General features: G+C 39.7%; 1 protein-coding gene across 1 annotated transcript in view; it reads left to right on the top strand.

Moving 5' to 3' along the window:
- Positions 1-20589, top strand: part of LOC128863719 (semaphorin-1A) — a 272319-nt gene that overhangs the window by 86889 nt on the left and 164841 nt on the right. Inside the window, 1 exon segment of the mRNA XM_054103025.1 lies at positions 5769-5964. Coding sequence (XP_053959000.1) covers positions 5769-5964 — 196 coding nt within the window.

Genomic DNA, 20589 nt, shown 5'->3' on the forward strand with positions numbered 1-20589 from the left:
TTCAGAAAAATGCATGAAATTTTTATTTAAATCGATAGTACAGTCCATATAATTTAATGTTTGAAGATTATTTCATGCAAATGTTGACCGCGACTGCGCTTCAAATGGTCCATCCGCTTAGTCCAATTTTGGCATACTCTTTCTAATAGTTCGGCTGGTATCTCACATATAAATGCTTTAATGTTTTCTTCCAATGCGTTAATTCAAGCAGGCTTGCCTGAATAGACATGAGCTTTAACATAGCCCCACAAAAAATAATCTATATCGCTCGACCTGGGTGGCCGAGGTCCCGACCGTGAAATAAAATGTTCACCGAACTCGCCTCTCAACAAGTCCATTGTTACGCGTGCTGTATGGCATGTGGCACCGTCTTGCTGAAACCACATGTCTCTTGCGTTTTGGGCAAAAAAAGTTGGATATCATTTCACGGTAGCGCTCACCATTCACAGTTACGATTCGCAGCATCTTTGAAGAAGTACGGTCCAATGATACCTTCAGTCCATAAACCGCACCAAACTGTGACCTTTTCTGGATACATCGGTAGCTCTTGCAATTCTTCAAGCTGATCTTCACTCCCAAATCGACAATTCTGCTTATTTACGTACCCATTGATCCAAAAATGAGCTTCGTCGCTGAGGACAATTTTTCGATAAAAAGGTGGATCTTAAACTTTTTTAACAGAACACGCATTTTTATAATAAAATTCAATGATTTGCGAGCGTTGTTCGTTTGTTAGACGATTCATGGTTAAATTATGGACCAAACTGAAGATGTTTGACAGTGAAACAAGTGTCAAGTTCAGCAAATAAATTATCCCAATTAATGTCCAGTAATAAGTCATAGAAATTAGCAAAATCGCATAATGAATAATTGAATGATAACCTGGCATCAGAAGGAATAGTAGCAAAACAGTAAAAGTCGAGAATAGATAGAAATTAGTGTCCATAGTTTTAGCTTATTTTAGCGTGAGCCGACCAGAATTGCCGGATAATTCTGTAGGAAGGCTTGTGGCACCATCTTCCATGCGCTATTTTTACAAAGGTCTCAAAAATAAGTAGCTTGAACATCTGTAAGGGCATAATTATATCATTTCCTATGCACTCATTTTTCTGTCTGGTACCGAGTCTCGCTAGTTTATTCTCTCTGCCGCTTTGGTATGGAAACCATCTTCTAACTCATTAAAAAGCTGCCTGCCCAAAGTGGTAAATCCTCATCTAGGCAAAACAGGAACGTGCATCCAGACAGCTTCTGCAGAAGTGATGTATATGTCTCCACCTCTGGGAGTTTCTGCTTATTGCATATAGATGCGGAAACATAGTCTTAGCTTATTTTAGCGTGAGCCGACCAGAATTGCCGGCCAATTCTGTAGGCAGGCTTGTGGCATCATCTTCCATGGGCTATTTTTACAAAGGTCTGAAATATCATTTCCTATGCACTCGTTATGCAGTCTGGGAGGTGGTCGACTGCTTTTTAAGGCCGCCGTTTGGCGATCAATGAAAATGTAAAGATATTAGATCCGAGATTAGCTCTAGCAAGTATGCTAGGCTTTTCGTTGCGCTTGACAGGTGTGTGAATATCCTAGCATTCACATAAGTAAAAAGGAATCGTGCCTGCTAAAGCTAATGCCCAATAACTATGTCTGATATACCCACGCTCGTCGTAATTGTTCACGCTTGCGACGTGATACGCGAAAATATCATACGTTAGTGACTAGCTTAAGCTCCCTCGGTCTGTATATGGGCTCGCGCACAGAGTTAGAGTTTACTTAACTGCATTGATAAATACTCTTATGTTCAAGAAGGTGAATATCTCAACTCCCGTGTGCCCACTTTATAGCAGATATACGGCGAACACTGAATGAAAAAGAGTAGTGTTAACACGAAGGTGGAATGAAAGCTGAATACGTTACGCCTCGCAAAAGATTCCAGCTCAAGAACTAGAGTACATTGGAAACCCTTTCTTATGTACTTATACAATGAAAGCATTGCAGGTCCTATCTGTCTGGTGAGAGCTGAATATTTACGCTCCATTTCAGGAAAAATTCCAGTTTAAGAGCTAAAGTCTGCCATCCATGTATGCTGTGCCTCTCTGTGCGGTGGGGAATGACGCACACTGAACAAGCTCCCGCAGCAACATTAGCTCCGCAGTTTGGGTATAAGCAGCTACTCTCCTTCCCTTATCGGCAGCTGACTGTTAATTAAAGATGTCTCACCCCAGCACTGAAAACTATGTTCGTCTTGAACAAGAAGTTAATTGCGTATCGCATAGAATCACCCGAGCATTGCATGAATTTTCACCAGTATTTATATAAATTGTTACAAAGTATAAAATATTAGAGTTCAGGTGTTTCTAGTGAAAACAAACCTATTCACTCATTCTTAATTAAATCTGACTGTACACGTTCGCAGCCCGCATAAATATTTAGAACACACCTTCATATCTACTTTATCGGACTAGTAACAGTAAAATTATTGCGCTGACGAGAGCAGCAAAACAATAGAACTCGGTTATGTGCCTTGGATTTTAAATTGCGCGAAATAAGCAGTTCTAACACGAAACCGAATGCAATTTTTGTCTATACTAATGCGTATGAGTATGTGCGCGTTCTAGGGATGTGAATCCCGAAGGGTGTTCCGAAACTTCGGTATTTTTTAATATCGAGAATGGTGCGATGGTGGGAAAATAATCTCAAAATAATAAATACAAAGAAACTAGTCCCGAAAACGCAGGATCCCGATAACCCCAAAAATCTTGTCATGGTCAAAATCGTAAAATTTACATCCCTAATATAATAAATTCATCGGGGCTAATCCCGATAAATCGGGATTTGTAACAATGAAATCCCGAAAATCTCGGCATTGTCAAATTCGAAAAATGTATACCCCTAATATAATAAATATTTCGGGCCTAATCCCGGAAACTCGGGGTATACATTTTTCGATGCAAAGCGAATGGGTCTGGTGGTGAACGAGGACAAAACGAAGTACCTCCTGTCTTCAAGCAAACAGTCGGCGCACTCGCGTATCGGCACCCACGTCACTATAGCCACTTATAATTTCGAGGTTGTAAAAGTCTTCGTTTATTTAGGAACCAGCATTAACACCGAAAACAATGCCAGCCTTGAAATCCAACGTAGAATCTCTTTTGCCAACAAGTGCGACTTTGAACTAAGTAGGCAACTGAGTAGTAAAGTCCTCTCTCGACGAACAAAACTAACACTCTACAAGGTCTTCATCATGCCCGTCCTAACATATGGCGCAGAAGCTTGGACGATGACAACGTCCGATGAAGCGATGCTTGGAGTGTTCGGGAGAAAGATTTTGCGTAAGATTTTCGGACCTTTGCACGTTGGCAACGGCGAATATCGCAGGCGATGGAACGATGGGCTGTATGAGCTTTTTGACGACATAGATATAGTGCAGCGAATAAAGATCCAGCGTCTACGTTGGCTGGGCCATGTCGTCCGAATAGATACAAACGCTCCGGCTTTGAAAGTATTCGATGAGGTACCAGCTGGTGGTAGCAGAGGAAGAGGAAGGCCTCCTCTACGTTGGAAAGATCAGGTGGAGAAGGACTTGGCTTCACTTGGTGTGTCCAACAGGCGCCGGTTAGCAAGAGAAGAAAACGACTGGCGCGCTATGTTAAACTCGGCCAAAATCGCGTAAGCAGTTATCGCGCCAATTAAGAAGAAGAAGAATCCCGGAAACTCGGGATTGTTATAACGAGTTCCCGAAAATGCCGACACCATCACAATCGAAAAAGCTTACACCCCTAGTGTGTACACATCCAGTAAGTTGTCGCCATCATGCCGGTGCGTGTAGGTATTTCACGAGCGGGTAAATACTCGAAAATGACTGTCGCGGTAAGCAGCTTAGAGACTTTGTATTCAGGACCATTTCAAATGATTTAACAAATGTTTTGTGCCGAAATATTCGCGCTAGCACTCACGCGCTCACGCACACCAATACACATAAGCACATAAACACCCTTATGTACGCGTTTGGGCAATAAACAACAATGGAGTTTGGGCGCCAAAAAAGTGGGAATGACTAACTTTGCGCCGCAGTTGCTGTTATTGTTGCAGGCAGTTACAGCCTACCTGGCTGCCTGCCGTTGCTGATTGCCACGTTGCTGTTCGTGACGATGACGATGATGACATTGTAGTATGTGCGTTTGGCATTGTACTGTACATATTTGTTTTTGTTGCTGATTCATATGTTGTTATTGCCGAATGATGGCGACGATGTCGGAAAAAGTCAAATAACTACTACTGCGAGCGTGCGATTGTGCATATGAATGTGTTGATGTGTGTGTGTGAAATTGTATTTGTGTATGTGTGTGGGTGGATACGAGTGCAAAAACAATATGGCCGACATTTGACCTTTTTTCCCGTCGATAGATACAATAAATAAACGAACGGTGCAGTGGAAACACAAACTACAGTTGTTGGGGGAGGCAAAATGAATTGACATTAAATGGATATAAAAGTTGATAAAAGTTTCCGTGCAAAAAAATCGTAAACTAAACATTTAATTATAAATAAAATATTATATTATATAAAAAGCCTGTCAAAGTCTTGTGAATACCCAGTGACCCAGCTCAACTCTTACACGTTTTTGTCCTTTTTTGTTTTTGTTTTCTTTTTTTGTTTAAATATTCCATTCGATAATTCCATGCTTGCTAAATATAGAATTGCGGAAGCATTCTGCAACGCTGATAAGATTGGCCAATAAGATTGATGTGGTCATCGCCTTAGCCGAATGTGTTGGTGTTTGATATGCCTGCAGTATCGAATAAGTAGCCAAAACAAATATAAAAATTAAAATAAAAGAAAAAATGTATGGCATCAGCCTCTCTTCATTGAACTACTGAGCGCATTTCTGGCAAAAGAAATTTCTCATAAAAACCAGTGTTAAGTAAAATCGATATTTCAAGCTGGATATAATCGATTTCCAACTCTTAGAACTATCGCTGCTGTGTACTTTTGCGCAATATTCCAAACACTTAGTACCCAGTTTCTAATAAATATCGTACTTTTGCTCAGTACTGACTTAACCAGCTCACTAAAATGGTACACAGATGGTTCCAAAACGCACTCAGGAAAAGGAGCAGGAATAATGGGGCTTAGAGCACACAAATCCCTAAAACTACAGATACTACGATTTTCCATGCGGAACTCTTCGCCGTAATGGAAACAGTGGAAACCATATACTATTTGATGTCAATAATAGCATACTATAAAATCAAAACGATCGCATTTTATTAAAAAAAAAATAATTCTTAAAAAATATCTATAAAAATGAGTATTTCACCGGACTACGTCCTTAAATCCTCTCTCGTTGCCTTAAGTGCAATTGGTATTACTGTCTGAGTGATTTGAAAAAAAATTCTGACCATCTACAATTCCATTTCACAGCCTATTTGGTAGCTCTTCAAGCGCTATTACTGAGATTTTGATGTTTCAATGACTCTTGATTTGAATCGTAAATATTTTTTGGTGAAAATTTTGTTAATAAATATGAATACTGAATATGAATACAGAATAATCGTAAAAAATTCTGATATTCCTTCACCCTATTACTCTTTCTGTTCGGTGTGGCGCGAAATTTTATATATCTTCTCATATAAATTTATTTTATGTTCCTTTTCAGCCTTTTTCTCTATTATTTTTACCGCTCTTACTTTATTGAGTTAATTCCCTCAGATCCCAGTCAAAAAAATGTTTACTCATTTTTCTCTATATTTTCTCTTTTTTTCGATTTTAACAGGAGGCATGTCAAAATTACATTCGCATCATGGTGGTGACGTCGCCGGGTCGCTTGTTCGTGTGTGGCACCAATTCGTTTCGACCCATGTGCAATACATACATAATCAACGACAACAACTATACCCAGGAGGCAAGCAAAAGCGGCCAAGCAGTATGTCCCTACGATCCCCATCACAATTCCACATCAGTGTTTGCTGGTAAGTACAATGGACATACTCTACTGCTCACATACAAACTATCTACTCATACATACTCACATGTTTTTTCTTTTCACTAACACATTCATACTTATATAAGCAGTTGGGTTCATGTTAGTAGTTGCATGACATTGCACACAGAAAAAAAGAAGTCATACTTTATTTATTTGTTAGAGGGGAGCCATGCAGGTCATACCTCTCTAAAATGCTGTTTTTTCTAATTTCGATGAAGACTTGAATTAAATTGAAAGATGTTCTTGGAATAGGGAAGACATCTGAATAAGCGTCAGTGTAGATTTTTGGCCACTGTGACCATATCACAGTAGAGATACTAAAAGTGAACCCCAAAACATCAGAAAAAATCCTGGTCCCCCTTTTTTCAGTCTATATGGGAGTTGTTGGAAACGCTGCCAGACGACTGGATGCTGGTGATACTTGTAGAGTCCCAAAAAAAATGAACCCCAACTAAGTTCGGAAATTGGACAGGTATCACGCTGCTCGGCGTTGCCCTTAAAGTCCCTTAAAAGGCTTTAAAATAATTTGAATCGTATGATAAGATTGACCGCACACTTCGTAAGCAACAGGCTGGTTTGAAGGCAGGGAAATCATGTATGGACCAAACTGCTGTTCTCCGAATATTTGTAGAGCTAGAAAATGAATTGCAAGAGCCCCTTCACCTGCTCTTTGTGGACTTTGAGAAGGCTTTCGATAAGTTGCGACATCAAACTGTCTAGGCCGCCCTTAAGCGACGGGAAGCCCCAGATAAATCCTCTCGTATTATTCAAGCCCAATACTTGAAATTCAAATGCCGAGTGCGACACGACGACCTATTGAACCTGTGGCTGGTATCACACAAGGGTATTTACTACCCACTCTTCTATTTTTAATAGTCATTGACGACGTTCTAAACAGCGCTCTCGATGCCATCCCAGGCAAGGAAATAATCTGGAATCCTATTAGTATGGAGCATTGGGAAGACCTTGACTACGCCGAAGGCATCGCACTCTTATCACGGAAGGGCGGACACACGCCGAGCAAACTTAATGACCTAAGCTCCCAAACCAAAAACGTTGGACTACGAGTCAATGTCGGGGAAACTAAGTCCATGGAAATCAACATCCTGCTACAATACAGGTTAATAATTCTTTGAGAGCCCTTTGCTAATGTAAACAGTCTCACTTATCTAGGTAGCCAAATTACCCTGGACGATGGAGCAAAAGACGATATCGATGCGAAAGGAGCAGAAGCGCCTAAACAGCTTTTGCAAGCCTCAAAAAGATCTGGTTTTCCAAACAGCTGAAAACACATATCAAACTACGATGTTTTAATTCGAATACCAAATCCGCCCTACTATATGGCTGTGAAACGTGGTTGGTGTCTGCATCTGCAACGCGGATGCTGCAGACATTTGTGAGCCGATGTATAAGAATAATTTTCCGTATCTGGTGGCCCGAAAATTGGTTTTCAAACGAACAACTTCACAATCTAAGCAGACAAAAACCAATTGATCAATTGAAATACGAGAGCGCAAATAGAATTGGATTGGCCATACGTTGCACAAGCCAGCGACTGACATAAAGAGAATGGCACTGGACTGGCACTCACAAGGATCGCGCCGCCAGGAGCGCCCTAAAGTATCTTGGCGACGTAGCCTTAATGCAGAATTTTTAGAAATAGACGAATCTCGCTCACGGACTCAGATTAAGACGAAGGCGAGAAGTAGACAACTTTGGAAAGCATTTGTTTCGGCATTATGCAAAATAATAATCATAATAACCTCTAAGCTCAAGTCATTCGCTATAATAGAAATATGTTAAATTCACGTCTAAAGTCGAAAAACGTCTGGCCAATCATCCGGGTCTATCCAACGGAGAGTTAAAACTGGAAAAATCGAAGGCACGTTCAGTGGTATTGTTTATGGGAATAACCCTTCTACACCTCGCAAAGGAGGTGTCGCTGCTGATACTATTTTAGTGTTCTCTCTAGTAGTATACTGGTGGTTGGAAGGTGTATATGTGAGGTCTCGATCGCAGTAGTTGACGTTCCCTTGAAGCGTAAATATCATTTTTTATCTGACGTCAAAAATATCTACGTTCGTCACGAAGAAATAGCATTTACGGGAAGTCGTGCTTCTTTATTACCTTTTAAATGAAAGCGTATCGTATATTGATCAATATTTACGGTAATCAGACTCCTCAAGTACAACTTGTAAAGAGTGGTTTCGACGCTTCTAAAGTGGCAATTTCAACGTGAGTGATAAAGATCGCGAAAGGGCACCGAAAAAATTCGAAGATATACAAATACAAAAATTATTGGATGGAGACGCATTTCGAACTCTTTGGATATGTCTAAAGAGTTGGATGTTGACAAATCAACCGTCGGTCAACGTTTGCACGCGATGGGAATGGTCCAGAAAGCAGGTACCTGGATGCCACATTAAGGGAAGGAGAGGGATATCGAGAGGCGTTTGGCGTCAGGTGAGATGCTTCTTAAATGGGAGAAGAGAAACGGTTTTCTGACTCGCATCATCACTGGGAATTAAAAAAGGATCTATTACGATAACCCTAAGCATCGAAAATGTTGGAGCCTGTCAGGTGAATGGTTGCCAGATCCATCGGCAGCGAAAACAAAATGTGCATGCTTTAAAGGTTTTGTTGTACATCTGGTAGGATCAGAAGAGTGTCATCTATTATGAACTCCTTAAATTATCTGAAACCACCACTGACGACCGTTACCGACTGCAGCTAATGCGCTCGAATCGAGCAATCAAAGAAAAGTGGCCGGATTGACAGGGTGGACTGATTTTGCTGCATGACAAAGCCGGGGCACACGTTGCTAAATCGGTCCAGAAATATTTAGAGGGACTGAATTGGGAAATCTTGCCCCATCCGCTGTATTCCCCAGACATTGCACCTTCTTATTTACACAATGTTCTGATCAATGCAGTCAGCCTTGGCTGGAGAGCGGTTCACTTCTTACGAGAGCATCACAAACTGGCTCAATGAATGGATCAAGTCGAATTTTTCGTCAGAGGAGTCCGTATGCTGCCTGAAAGATCGAGTAGCTTTCAATGACACATACTTCACATAACACAAGGGTGAAGTCTAAAATAAACAAGACTGGCGTCATAAAAATGTTTGTGATGCCGCCATCTCTATCCATACATCCCTAGCTGACTTCCAGTGAAAGCTTGGTGACATTCGGTTCAGTGGAAGCGAAGTTATTGCGTCTAAAGTGTCAGTATGTTTGTGTCATCGGTACAAAAATGAGTTTTCAACAAAAAGCCAATAGCAAATTTTGTTTTAAAATCAGTAAAATGTTTACCGAAACATTTGAGTTGGTGAAAAAAGTTTATAGCGCTGACTGTCTATCTCGTGTCAGAGTTCGTGAGTGGTTTACACGTTTCAGAGATGGTTGTGAGGACAAAATCAGTAAACTCCATCGAAATTGTTCGCAAAATTATCAAAAATGAACCGTGAACCATCGTTGAAATTCATGGAATCGGAGTTGAATATCTCCAAAACATCGATTTATCGCATTTTAATTGATCGTTTGGACTTACGAAAGGTCTGTCAACAATTCATTCCGCACAAATTAACTGAGGACAAAAAATTGCTCAGAATTCAACATTGGAAAGTGCTCATTAAAGAGGCGAGAAAAGACGAGAACTTCCTTTACTGCTTTACAAAATTGTAACTGGTGGCGAAATGTGGTGATTCCAGCATGAACCTAAAACTAAGCGTCAAAGTGCCCCAGACGAGCCACCACCCAGAAAATCGCGTTTGGAGAAGTCAAAAATCAAGTCGATGCTCATTTGTTTTTACGATTCCCAGAGAATTGTCCACAAGGAGTTCGTGCCAACGGTCCAAACCGTCAATTCAATTTTCTATCTTGGCGTTTTGAAGCGTTTGTTGCATCGCATACGTCAAATTCGCCCTGAATAGCGCGAAAGAGGAAGCTGGCGCTTATTGCATGATAATGCACCATCTCATCGATCGACTCTTGTGACTGATGTTTGGGCTAGAAATCACATTTTAACCTTCAATCACTCACCGTGTTCGTCTGACAAGGCATCCTGTGACTTCCACCTATTTCAAAAATTGCGTTTGGCCATGAAAGGAAAACGTTTTGCGTCCGTAGAAGTCATCCAAAAGGCTTATTGGTATAAGCTTTTTGGATGCCCTCTACGGACATTTTGTAGGACATTCCGGTCACTGACTGAAAACACTGTTTCGAAAAGCTTTTTTGATGGCGCAAAACGGTTTATCCAGACCAGAGGGAACTATTTTGATTAAATAAACTCGAAGTTATCAGAACACAACTCCTGAGAGCTCTATTTTTCTCAGTCTTGTTTATTTTGTACTTTGTATTATTTAATTGTTTATGGCGGGAGCCTGGTTTATAAGGTCAAAAAAATCAATTTTTTTTTCGTTTTAAGCGATTCCTAATATATTTCAGGATATTCACACAAAGTTACAGAGCCTAATTCTCAATATTTCCGTAGATACAAAGCAAAAGGAAGGCGAGCGTTAGGTAGTTACGCGGTGACCGGACAGCTATAGCACAAACTTTATCTTCTTTTCTCGATTTTTCATTTTTATGATTTTTTTGGCGTACATGAATGAAAAAAAACTAATGAACCTTTTGAAATGAATCATAGCTCGTTCCCTTCAGTATTAAATTCTCTTCTATTTGAACTAACAAAATAGATAAAAAAAAAAATTTTCAAGATTTTATACCAAGTTGAAGTGAATTTTTTTTATAGAAAGGCATTTCTTTTCTTTAAAACCTCCAAAAAGTTGAAATTTTGGAATTTCTCTCAGTTTTTTTAGTTTATCTAGAATAAAAAATCATGATAATTAGAAATCCATTTAAATTTTTTGCTTTAGATAATAATTACGAGCTGTATCTTGTACGACAGTTGGAAACTCCAGCGTTGCAGCGCTCTACTAATTTCTATGTTAAACATTTTTTTCAACTTATTTTAACCAGTACAAAATTTTTTTATACTTTTTAAATGTTCATTAAAAGATAGAAAAAACTTTGCAGTGCTAAATTAATTTTTTCCTTAAAAAAAAAAAATCGCAAAGAGATGCAATTTTTAGACCTCATACACCAGGCTCCCCCCTTAAGAAAGAACTAATTGGCTAAGAAAGAACGGAAACTTATTCCCATACCCAATAGATTTACGCAGTATGGCATAACTTTCACAAATGTCCAGCTATGGCGATACAGTTTTGGTAGACACGTTTATTACAGATGTGGTAACCTAACAGACAAAACGCAACAAAAAGAACTCAATTCAGTTGACTGACTGCATCACATGGGTGTTGTTCCAGGAACTTTTTGATCAAGTTCGTACCATTTTGCTGTAAAATAGTGTCACTATTAATATGAGCTCAACTGTATGTGTAAAAAATTGGTTTATGCAACATACGCAAAAAATAGAAAACCATCAGTGCTGCATGTTAAATTGCTATCCTCGTATTTTACATACCTACGCACATTCCTACATACTTTTACATACCCACACACATACATGCAGCTGTGCACGAGCTCCTACGTTCTACCTGCCTTTACGCCATTGCTGACGCCATTTTCAGTAAACCAATTTTTATCAACCAATTCACAAGTTAGCTTTTAACGTATGCAACGTCATGCTTTTTCCCAAATTTTTTTGATTTATTTTTTATATCTTTTTTGCTTTTGTCTTTTATCTTGTATTGGTGTATCGCTTTTTTACTTCATTTTATTGTATTTTTGTTTTTGTGCTTTTTTAGCAATAGTTGCTGCTATGTTTTTGTTATTACCATTCTTGTCTATGCTATTCTCTTCATTCCATTCCATTTGATATGGAATGTTATTTGTTTCTTTTTTTGCTGTTGTTGTTGTTGTTGTTACTTTATCATCTTTTTTCACGCTTTATTTCGTTTTTATTTGCATTTGTTTCCATGCGCTGTTGTTAGCTCGAGTTTGGGTTTTTTTTTGTCGGTGCAGTTTATGTTGGCTGCCATTCTCTATACAGATTTCTTTCACTTGTTTGCTCTTCTATTTTGCAAATTGATGCGCCATTTTGTTGCAATAACGGTGCATTCTTCGTTGGGCTATGCGCGGCTTATTCTCTTGCTTTGCTCTGTTGCCGTTAATAGTATTTTATGTGGGGGGGGGTGTAGTGCTTTGTTGTTGCTTATACTTTTGTGTTTTGCAGTGCAGATGGTGGCAGGCGATTTCCTTTTTCTGTCCTTTTTGTTGCTTTGTTTTTTTTCTGTTTTTTGGTTGTCTGCCATTATTTTTACTTTGTTTCTTGTATTAAAATTTTTGCTAGTTTTTCGTTTATTTTTTATTTTACTGTTTTGTTTTATTTTTGTTTGGGTTTCCAGCTGTATTGCGCGTTTTATTTTCATTTTCTCCGTATCATTGTGACGCTCTTTGTCCTTTTCAGTTAGTTTGTTTTTTGGGATTCAGTTGTTGTGCCCCTTCTTTTGCGCCTTTGCTTTTATTTTGCCTGCTCTGAGATTTGTCGGTTTCTATTATTTCATTTTTCGTGAATTTTCAGCACACAGAAATCAGATAAAAATTGTCATTCATCATCCGGCGCGCATAGACACACACACATATGTACATAGATTTGTGTATAAAAAAATATTTTTTTTATATGTTTTGTGCATATCTCTAACAACTAACAACTATCAACTCGAAAACCGAATCCCATTTCCTATCCATAACCCCTTTGTTTTCTCTATACACTTAGGCCCAATTCTGTACTCAGGCACTGTAGATGGCGCACATATGCACACGTGTGTGCACAATGATGGCAGCGCGACGTATAGTATGACAAAGTTTGGCTAATTGTTTTATTAATTTTTGTTTTTTTTTTATAAAAACAAAAATTCAAAGTTTCAAGCTCTGTAAGAAATTTAAAAAAAAAATTAAAATAGTCATCGAAATTTCAAAATTTTTAGCAGTATGCAGGTTTATAGCTAATTGAATTTTGTTATAATATTTTGCTAGTGGCTCAAAATTCGCATTTATTTCTGATATATATTTTTTTTTTTTTTGGTGACGGTGTCATGCATTTTTTCTATTTAACGAATGCTTAATATTTTTGTGTATACAAAAAAAATGCGCAAACCCGTTAAAAAATTTCCAAATTCGAACTTTTACTGGATTGCACCAAAATTTAATGCGCTATAAAACTGTATACACGGAATGTTCTAGAAAATTATATTAGAAAGTTAGAAATTTTAATGTAAATTTGTAGAGTCTAGCTAAACAAAGCTAAGGATTTTTCACTCCATCGTGAAATCTCGATCCCCGTCCCCTAAAAGAAGTTGAGTTGAAATGGGGATTGTTCGCTCTAAGCGGAGTTGAACCCAAAACTTCTTCTATCAACCGATTGAAGACCAGTTGTTCTAAGCCTTCTCGCCCCCCGCTGACTCCTGCAGTACTCGTTCTGGGGCCAGGTCTCTAGATCAAGCCCCCTCTATCTCCTATTAATGGCGGTCTGAACACTATCTTGCTCGCAGCTGTGGCAGTAGTCGAAGTTCGGTTTTTTGGGAGAACCGGCCTTCTTGTTAGAAATATTTTTCCTTAACTTCGAATCCATTTTTGGTCGCAAGAGTTTGGATCGAGGATGGTCCGCTAGGTAAGGTATTCAGAGCAATCCGTTCACGACTGGGCTATTTTTAATCTGGGTCTTCGGCACGGATCCTATTACCTACACCTTGTTTCAACCCAACTTGATTGTCGTTGTAAAAACAGCCCAAACTATAGGTATGTAATGCTTTCGCTCAATACTGGAATCTAATTAACCGACCACACTACCATCCAATGATAAGGTCGGATAAATGATTCAACTAAGCTATGGCACCATGAAAAAGTGTCTGCATTCGCGGAACGCGTTAACTGGATGCCCAATTACCATTTCCTCACCCGAGATAGGCAAAGGCCAATTGAAATTAAGATTCGCGGGCGTAAATGGAGATAGATTGGTCATACTTTGGGAAAATTTGCGGCTGAGATCAGCAGAATGTGCTTAGACTAGAATTCGCAAGGCTCATACCGTAGGTTAGATGGCAAGAGTACCACGGATACACTACAAGTAGCACTAGATAGCCATTTTGTAGACCACTATCTACAAAAAATTTCAAAATTTATTGGAAGAAAAACTATCTGCAGCCATCTAGTGTGATTGAAGTAGTGGAGGAGAGAAAAGGGCTATAGGATTTAGAACTGCCTTAGGTTATCCCCGAAAGGCACACTAGGGAACCTCAAGCGCCTAGCCGCTAGACCCATTTGCAACGAACACCTCTTTCTCTGCCGGATCCCAACAATTCCTGCGATGGAGCTTGTACAGAAGTTCAAACTTCTCCGCACGAGTTCCGATCACCCAGTGACGGGTGACCCCCGCTATGAGTTTGGAAAGTGAATGACGTAGGATCCCAGCACTTTAAGCGTCCTGCTCCTGTTGTACTGAGGTCAACGTGTTTTTGATATAGCACATGATACTTGAAGGTAGAAATCCATCTATCTATTGCTTTTTAAAGAAAGAAATTGTGCAGTTTTACTTTGACATCGGTCAAGGGGACACCGATGTCTGAGATGGGATCAACGGAAACCGGTTCTGTCGACACTTTCTTCACAAGCTCATCGGCAATTTCTTTCCTTCTATGTTTCTATACACTAGAACCCAGGTAAGAGAGAAGTTTTCTGCACACTTGGGATGTTTGATCTCCTCCTTACAGGATTTTACCAGAAGAGAGCTGCAATTAACTAGCGGAAAAGGTATGTATGTCTTCCTCCCAACAGCAATCCCTTAGCATTTTGCATGCCTGCAGGATCGAGAAGACCTCTGCTTGATAAACATTTCTGGTTTTCGGCTATTTAAAGGAGATTGAAATATTGGCTGATTTGAAGAAAACCCTGGCTCCAACTTCAGACTCCAACTTGGATCCGTCGGTGGAAACAGTGGCACCCATGTCCGTGGAAACTTTCCCCTTCTTCCAATCCAGACTAGACAAAATCCAGTTTTAAGACACGGATATCTGTACGATGTACAGAGAAGAAAAGACAGATCTACCCGTTTTCTACTGGAGATTACCTCCAGAGTCCGACTCCATCAACCTAATAAAGCTCTGAGCAGCAATAGATTGAACTTGAAGATCAATGTGGGAGAGTAAATGTGCAGAATAACGTTAGGGGCGGCAAGGAGACATGTTCTACACTCCCCAGTGATGCCAATATGGACAGTCCTCTGCATTCTCTTTAATTTAGTGGTGTTATAGCCCTTACGAGGAGCTACCCACCAAACTAGGCAGTCATGCGTCAAAATTGGCAGAATCACTAAGTTGTACATCCGAAATGTGACATGTGGCTTGAGAGCCGTAGAGGTAGATCCAAATCATCTTGAAGGCGAAGCCTGTACGTCGAATTCACGACAGCTGACGACTCGCAAATAAAGCTTAAAGCCAGGAATGGATCCCAATACATCTCATTTTCTTCGGCAAATATTAATAATTAAAAATTTGCACAAAGTTTGAAAGTTTAAGTTAGATGATCTTTTTGTTTTTTTAGTATAAATTAAATGTTTATAAAAACAAAAATAGCTAAATACTGAAAACTTCGCGCTGCTAATATTTTGAGCACAGCTGTAACTGGCAACAGACATGTCAGTCAAATGTGAAGGCACTATCCTCTATGCTTTTTTTTGGTTTTGGTTTTCTTTCTGATTTTTTTTTTTTTTTTTTTTTTTGAAAATTTGCATTTTTTTCACTCACCACTATCCGGCGCATACTTTTGGGCGCAATGATAAATTTGCTCTACCGACCAAGTTACCGCCAATGTTGCGCCATTACGCTGCGCTACAACGCTTTTCGGAAACATATCGGTTGGTTAGTGTGCAGCAAAGTGTGGTTGAATAAACTTACAAAAAAAACGAAATCAAAAAAACGCTTTGAGGTTAGTTTCAGTAGTTAAAGCTACTGACAACGGTCCAAACGTGTGTTTGTTTATTTCCCCTCCTCTGCATGTGTGTGTGTGTGCATGTGCGTATCTCGTCGCTACTCATTCACTCATGATGTACCCGCACATATTTGATAAATTATGTATTTGCACATTTATTCGCCGTATTTTCATTGCTTTATTTTTTTCGCACAATTTTTATTTTCCATAAATATTTTTATCACATTCAAATGGGGCCAATAACGATTTGTGGCCATTTTACTTCTATTTCCGTTTTTTGGTTTATGTTTTTTTTTTCTATTTTGTACTTCGGTGCTTTGGTGCTCCACCAACGACTGACAGCAGCGGATACACGCGTTTTTTGCCTGCGCTGTGGCCGGTTGCTTGCCTGACTAGGATTTGATGATAATTTATGACCAAATAAATGTGAACACAAATCTGCATATCATGGACACGTTTCGCATATGTATGCAATTGTGTATGTGTGTATGTGTGATTATGGGTTTTGGTGTAATGCTTATGACTGTCAAGTGAACGGCTGTTAACACAAAATAGTAGTGTGCAAAAAAAAAACAAAAAAAAGAGTGCACACATACATGCATATGCATCCTTTAGTCAGCCAAACAAGGTACGAGTAGGTGCCCTCTGCTGGTGGCAAGAGCTGATTGGAGTGCAAATATTCCAATTGATGGCTATTAAAGTTATTTATTTTACGGAATTCGCATGGCTGCCTAAAGTCGAAATTTTTTTTTTCCTTTAACGCGACATTCTATTGGGCTCAAAGGAGCCATTGCGTTACAGTGTATGAGGATGTGAGGTTCGTTTCACGTTGTGTATTTTTCGCAAAACTTAAATCAGTTTCGTTATTTAATGAAAAGTCTAGGCGTTGTGTGGAACTTAGGGATTGTAGATAAAAACTGAGTGGCCCCGCTTGTGCTAAGGCAGGGTAGCGGCATTATTTTGAAGAAGACGATTCCACATAGACGTTATCTACAGTTTCATCGGGCCTTCGTGCTCTACGACCTCTAATGCGATCTGTTGCGCTTGACCGCGAGCCTATAATTGAAAGTTTCCTATGAATTTGAGCATTTCCTCGGGCTTTTGGCTCCATATTACCAATGAATTCAAAGTTATACCACCTAAGTGAGTGAGAAATATTGAATCATTTTTTTTTTATTACATTTTCACTTTTATCAAAGAAAAACTGTAAAATGTCACGAATTTTCTCTTCGTTGACTTCCATTGTTTACACCCTGTAACTCACAACTGAATGGAATAAATAAAAAAAAGCAAACGATTTTTTTTAGTGTGAAATGTCACCTTGCGAACGAGCATAAACTTAAATTTTTTTAACGAAATTTTACGGGATATCGCTCATTGCAGCCATCTACCGCAAAAATAATGGATTTCTTTATATATTGGGTAGTCGAAAAAGTCTTTTCGTATTTTGTCAATAGATGTCGTTGGAGTCATCTATCTCCAGTGCTACCAATCACATTGTGTCATATCATATGGTGTTAGAAAGGTGACATTTTAAGCTTCATTTAACCAAAAAAAAACTAAATTCGGAGAAGTCGAGAAAAAGTTATAGCTGTTCAAAAATGAGTGAAAATAATGAAGAAATTCGCTATATTTTGAAATTTTCGTATAAAAAAGGGAAGAATGCCACGCAAGCCACCAATGAAATTTGTGAAGTTTACGGAGACGATGCTGTATCAGTTCGTGTAGCACAACAATGGTTCGCTCGCTTCCGTTCTGGAAATTTCGACGTGAAAGATGCACCTCGCTCCGGTCGACCTATCGTTGAAAAAGTCGATGAAATTATGGAAAAGATTAATCAGGACCATCACATAAGCTGCCATGACATCGCCAAAGCACTAAACATTCATCATCAAACGGTTTTGAACCATTTAAAAAAGACTGGTTACAAAAAGAAGCTCGATGTTTGGGTACCACATGAATTGTCTGTGAAAAATTTAATGGACCGAATTACAATAACATCTGCGATTCTTTGCTGAAACGAAAGGAAATCGAACCATTTCTGAAGCGAATGGTAACAGGAGACGAAAAGTGGATCAAATACGACAATAATGTGCGAAAAAGATCATGGTACAAGGGTGGTGAAGCTCAACAAATGGTCGCAAAGCCAGGATTGACGCCTTGAAAGGTTATGCTGTGTGTTTGGTGGGATTAAAAAGGAATCATCCACTATGAGCTGATCCGGCCTGCTCGAACGATTGATTCTACACTTTACTGTCAACAACTGATGAGATTGAAGAAAGCAATCGAAAAAAACGGCCAGAACTGATCAGCAGAAAGGGCGTCGTTTTCCAGCAGGACAACGCTAGGCCACACACATCTTTGATGACTCGGCAAAAACTGGGAGAGCTTGGCTGGGAAGTTTTGATGCATCCACCATATAGCCCTGACCTTGCACCATCGGACTACCATTTGTTTCGGTCAATGCAGAACTCCCTTAATGGAGTAAAGTTGGCTTGAAGAGAAGCATGTAAAAATTACTTGTCGCAGTTTTTCGCCGAGAAACCAAAAAAGTTTTACACTGATGGAATAATGTCTCTGGAAGCAAAATGGCAAAAGGTGGTCGACCAAAATGGTACATATTTGGTTTAATAAAGTTCATTATAAATATAAAAAACATAGATTGAAGTTTGATTAGAAATACGAAATACGGCATGACCCAGCCAGCGTAGCCGCTGTGTCGGCACAATGTCGGTGGCCAATTGTGATCACCTCTTCGAGAGATAACACGATCCGGAAACTTTTCCAGTAAAAGAGCAATGGTTTCGTTGCTTGTGGGGCACATAGCGTCGTCTTGTTGAAAATAAACGTTGTGCAAGTCAATACCATCCAATTTCGGTCATAAGAATTCGTTAATCATCTCTCGATAGCACTCCTGTAACACCTGTTATTGAAGAACCCGTATTGTAGCAATCAAAGTTGAATCGTAGAATTGATAGTTCAAAATCCGAACGTTGGTTGGACCACCCTGCATAAAACTGCAACTAAAGGTTATGAAGAACAGAATGCAAAGATGCCACCAAAATCAAACCGTTAATCGACTCTCAGCGAGTTTGAAGGAATCAGCTGATTTGCTGACATAATAAGTGAGGTAGCAGCGTTGTGTTTACACCAGAGGTCGTCGAAAACAGAGATGATCTTGCTCATATAAGAAAAAATCAAAAAGAGTCGTCACCCGTCTTGCTTCGTTTGCCGTCTCAGCAACGACTAATTGGAAGATCGTAAGAATACGTGGGAAATAAGCCGAGCTCAATTGCGCTGTCAACTCCCACAGCCAAAGTTACTCTCACAATTCTGCTTCGGATGGCCGTCTCGATTTATACAGAGATATCTGGCAGGAAGTTACTGGAAATTCTCTTTTCGTATTTCATTTGCGGTCACACGGACAAATTTGTTTTCGGCAACATTTGTTGCTTTTGTCGTTTACTTCTTTAATTAGGACAATATGAATAAGAAGCACAAAGCGTGTCGCCAGTATGGGAAACAAAAACCCCTCCCTTTCTTCCGTCTGTCCTTCTTCCACGAACAAAATGTTTCCCTGTGTAAATCGGCGCATTCTTGACTACTACTCACACAGTCTCTCTCTCCTCTCGTCCTCCTTCTACCTAAGCTAATCAATTAATTATCATTGATAAATTCTTAAGTAAACTTTTAGAAATTCCATGTGTGCTGAGTGCATTGCTAATCTTGTTACAGCACTTGACACACCTGCACGCAAACTCATCTGCCATCTCCGCCTCATCTAAAGCACACCTGGTTGGTTGCTCGCTATCCTTCTCAGCTTTTGTAAATATAGCGAAAAAGAAAAGCAAGAATTGCTCGCCTCGCTGCTATTACCTTGACTTTAAGCAGCATAACGGTAAATACCAAAATCGCTTTACCCAAATAGCCCATTTTATCGCATTTCGTTCCCCATATTTTCCACCACCACCAGCACCCCCCCCTTCATTTCATTCTTTAACGGTTTCAGCATTTATCCAAAAAATGTTATCGCTTTACCTTGTCGCATTAGCGATACTCCAGTTAGCTGCCTGCCAGCCAACCACAACCTGCAGTGCCCGCATAATTTTTGAAACCCTTAAGTGGTGCTCATTGCGGCTCAAGTACTACACACACAGCTTCCTTGCCAAATATCACCAACCCAAGAGCGGAAGAAGAACATCGTCTTGCTTATCGCCAAAATGTGAGTCGTATTCGCTTCTTCCAAAAAGAAAGTCAACTCAATACCTTCCGCACGTGGTGTCCTTGCAAATAGCTGCGTTTACTTGCAACGCCGCAAAATATTGTCAGAGCAACAAAAAAGTTGAAAGTAAATAGAAAAATTACATTTTGGCGCAATATCGACGACTTGTACACAACACCGCTTGTGGTGGCAACTAAAATGATGGCAATGGCAACGTGCAACATCAGCAACTTAGCATCTGGAATCTTACGACTATCGCCACCAGCGCCAGCGCCAGCACCAACATTACCATTACCGGCATCAATAACCGGAAGGGGAGGGGCGGTGGTGAAATAGCATACAAAATACGGGTAACAACACTTGCAGCGCGGCGTTTGCTTGGCACTGTGGGTTATGGGTGCCAGAAATTGCGCTACAAATACAGCTTAAAAATGAAGAAATCA

Source organism: Anastrepha ludens, chromosome 5, assembly GCF_028408465.1.
Source record: "Anastrepha ludens isolate Willacy chromosome 5, idAnaLude1.1, whole genome shotgun sequence".
Lineage (NCBI taxonomy): Eukaryota > Metazoa > Arthropoda > Insecta > Diptera > Tephritidae > Anastrepha > Anastrepha ludens.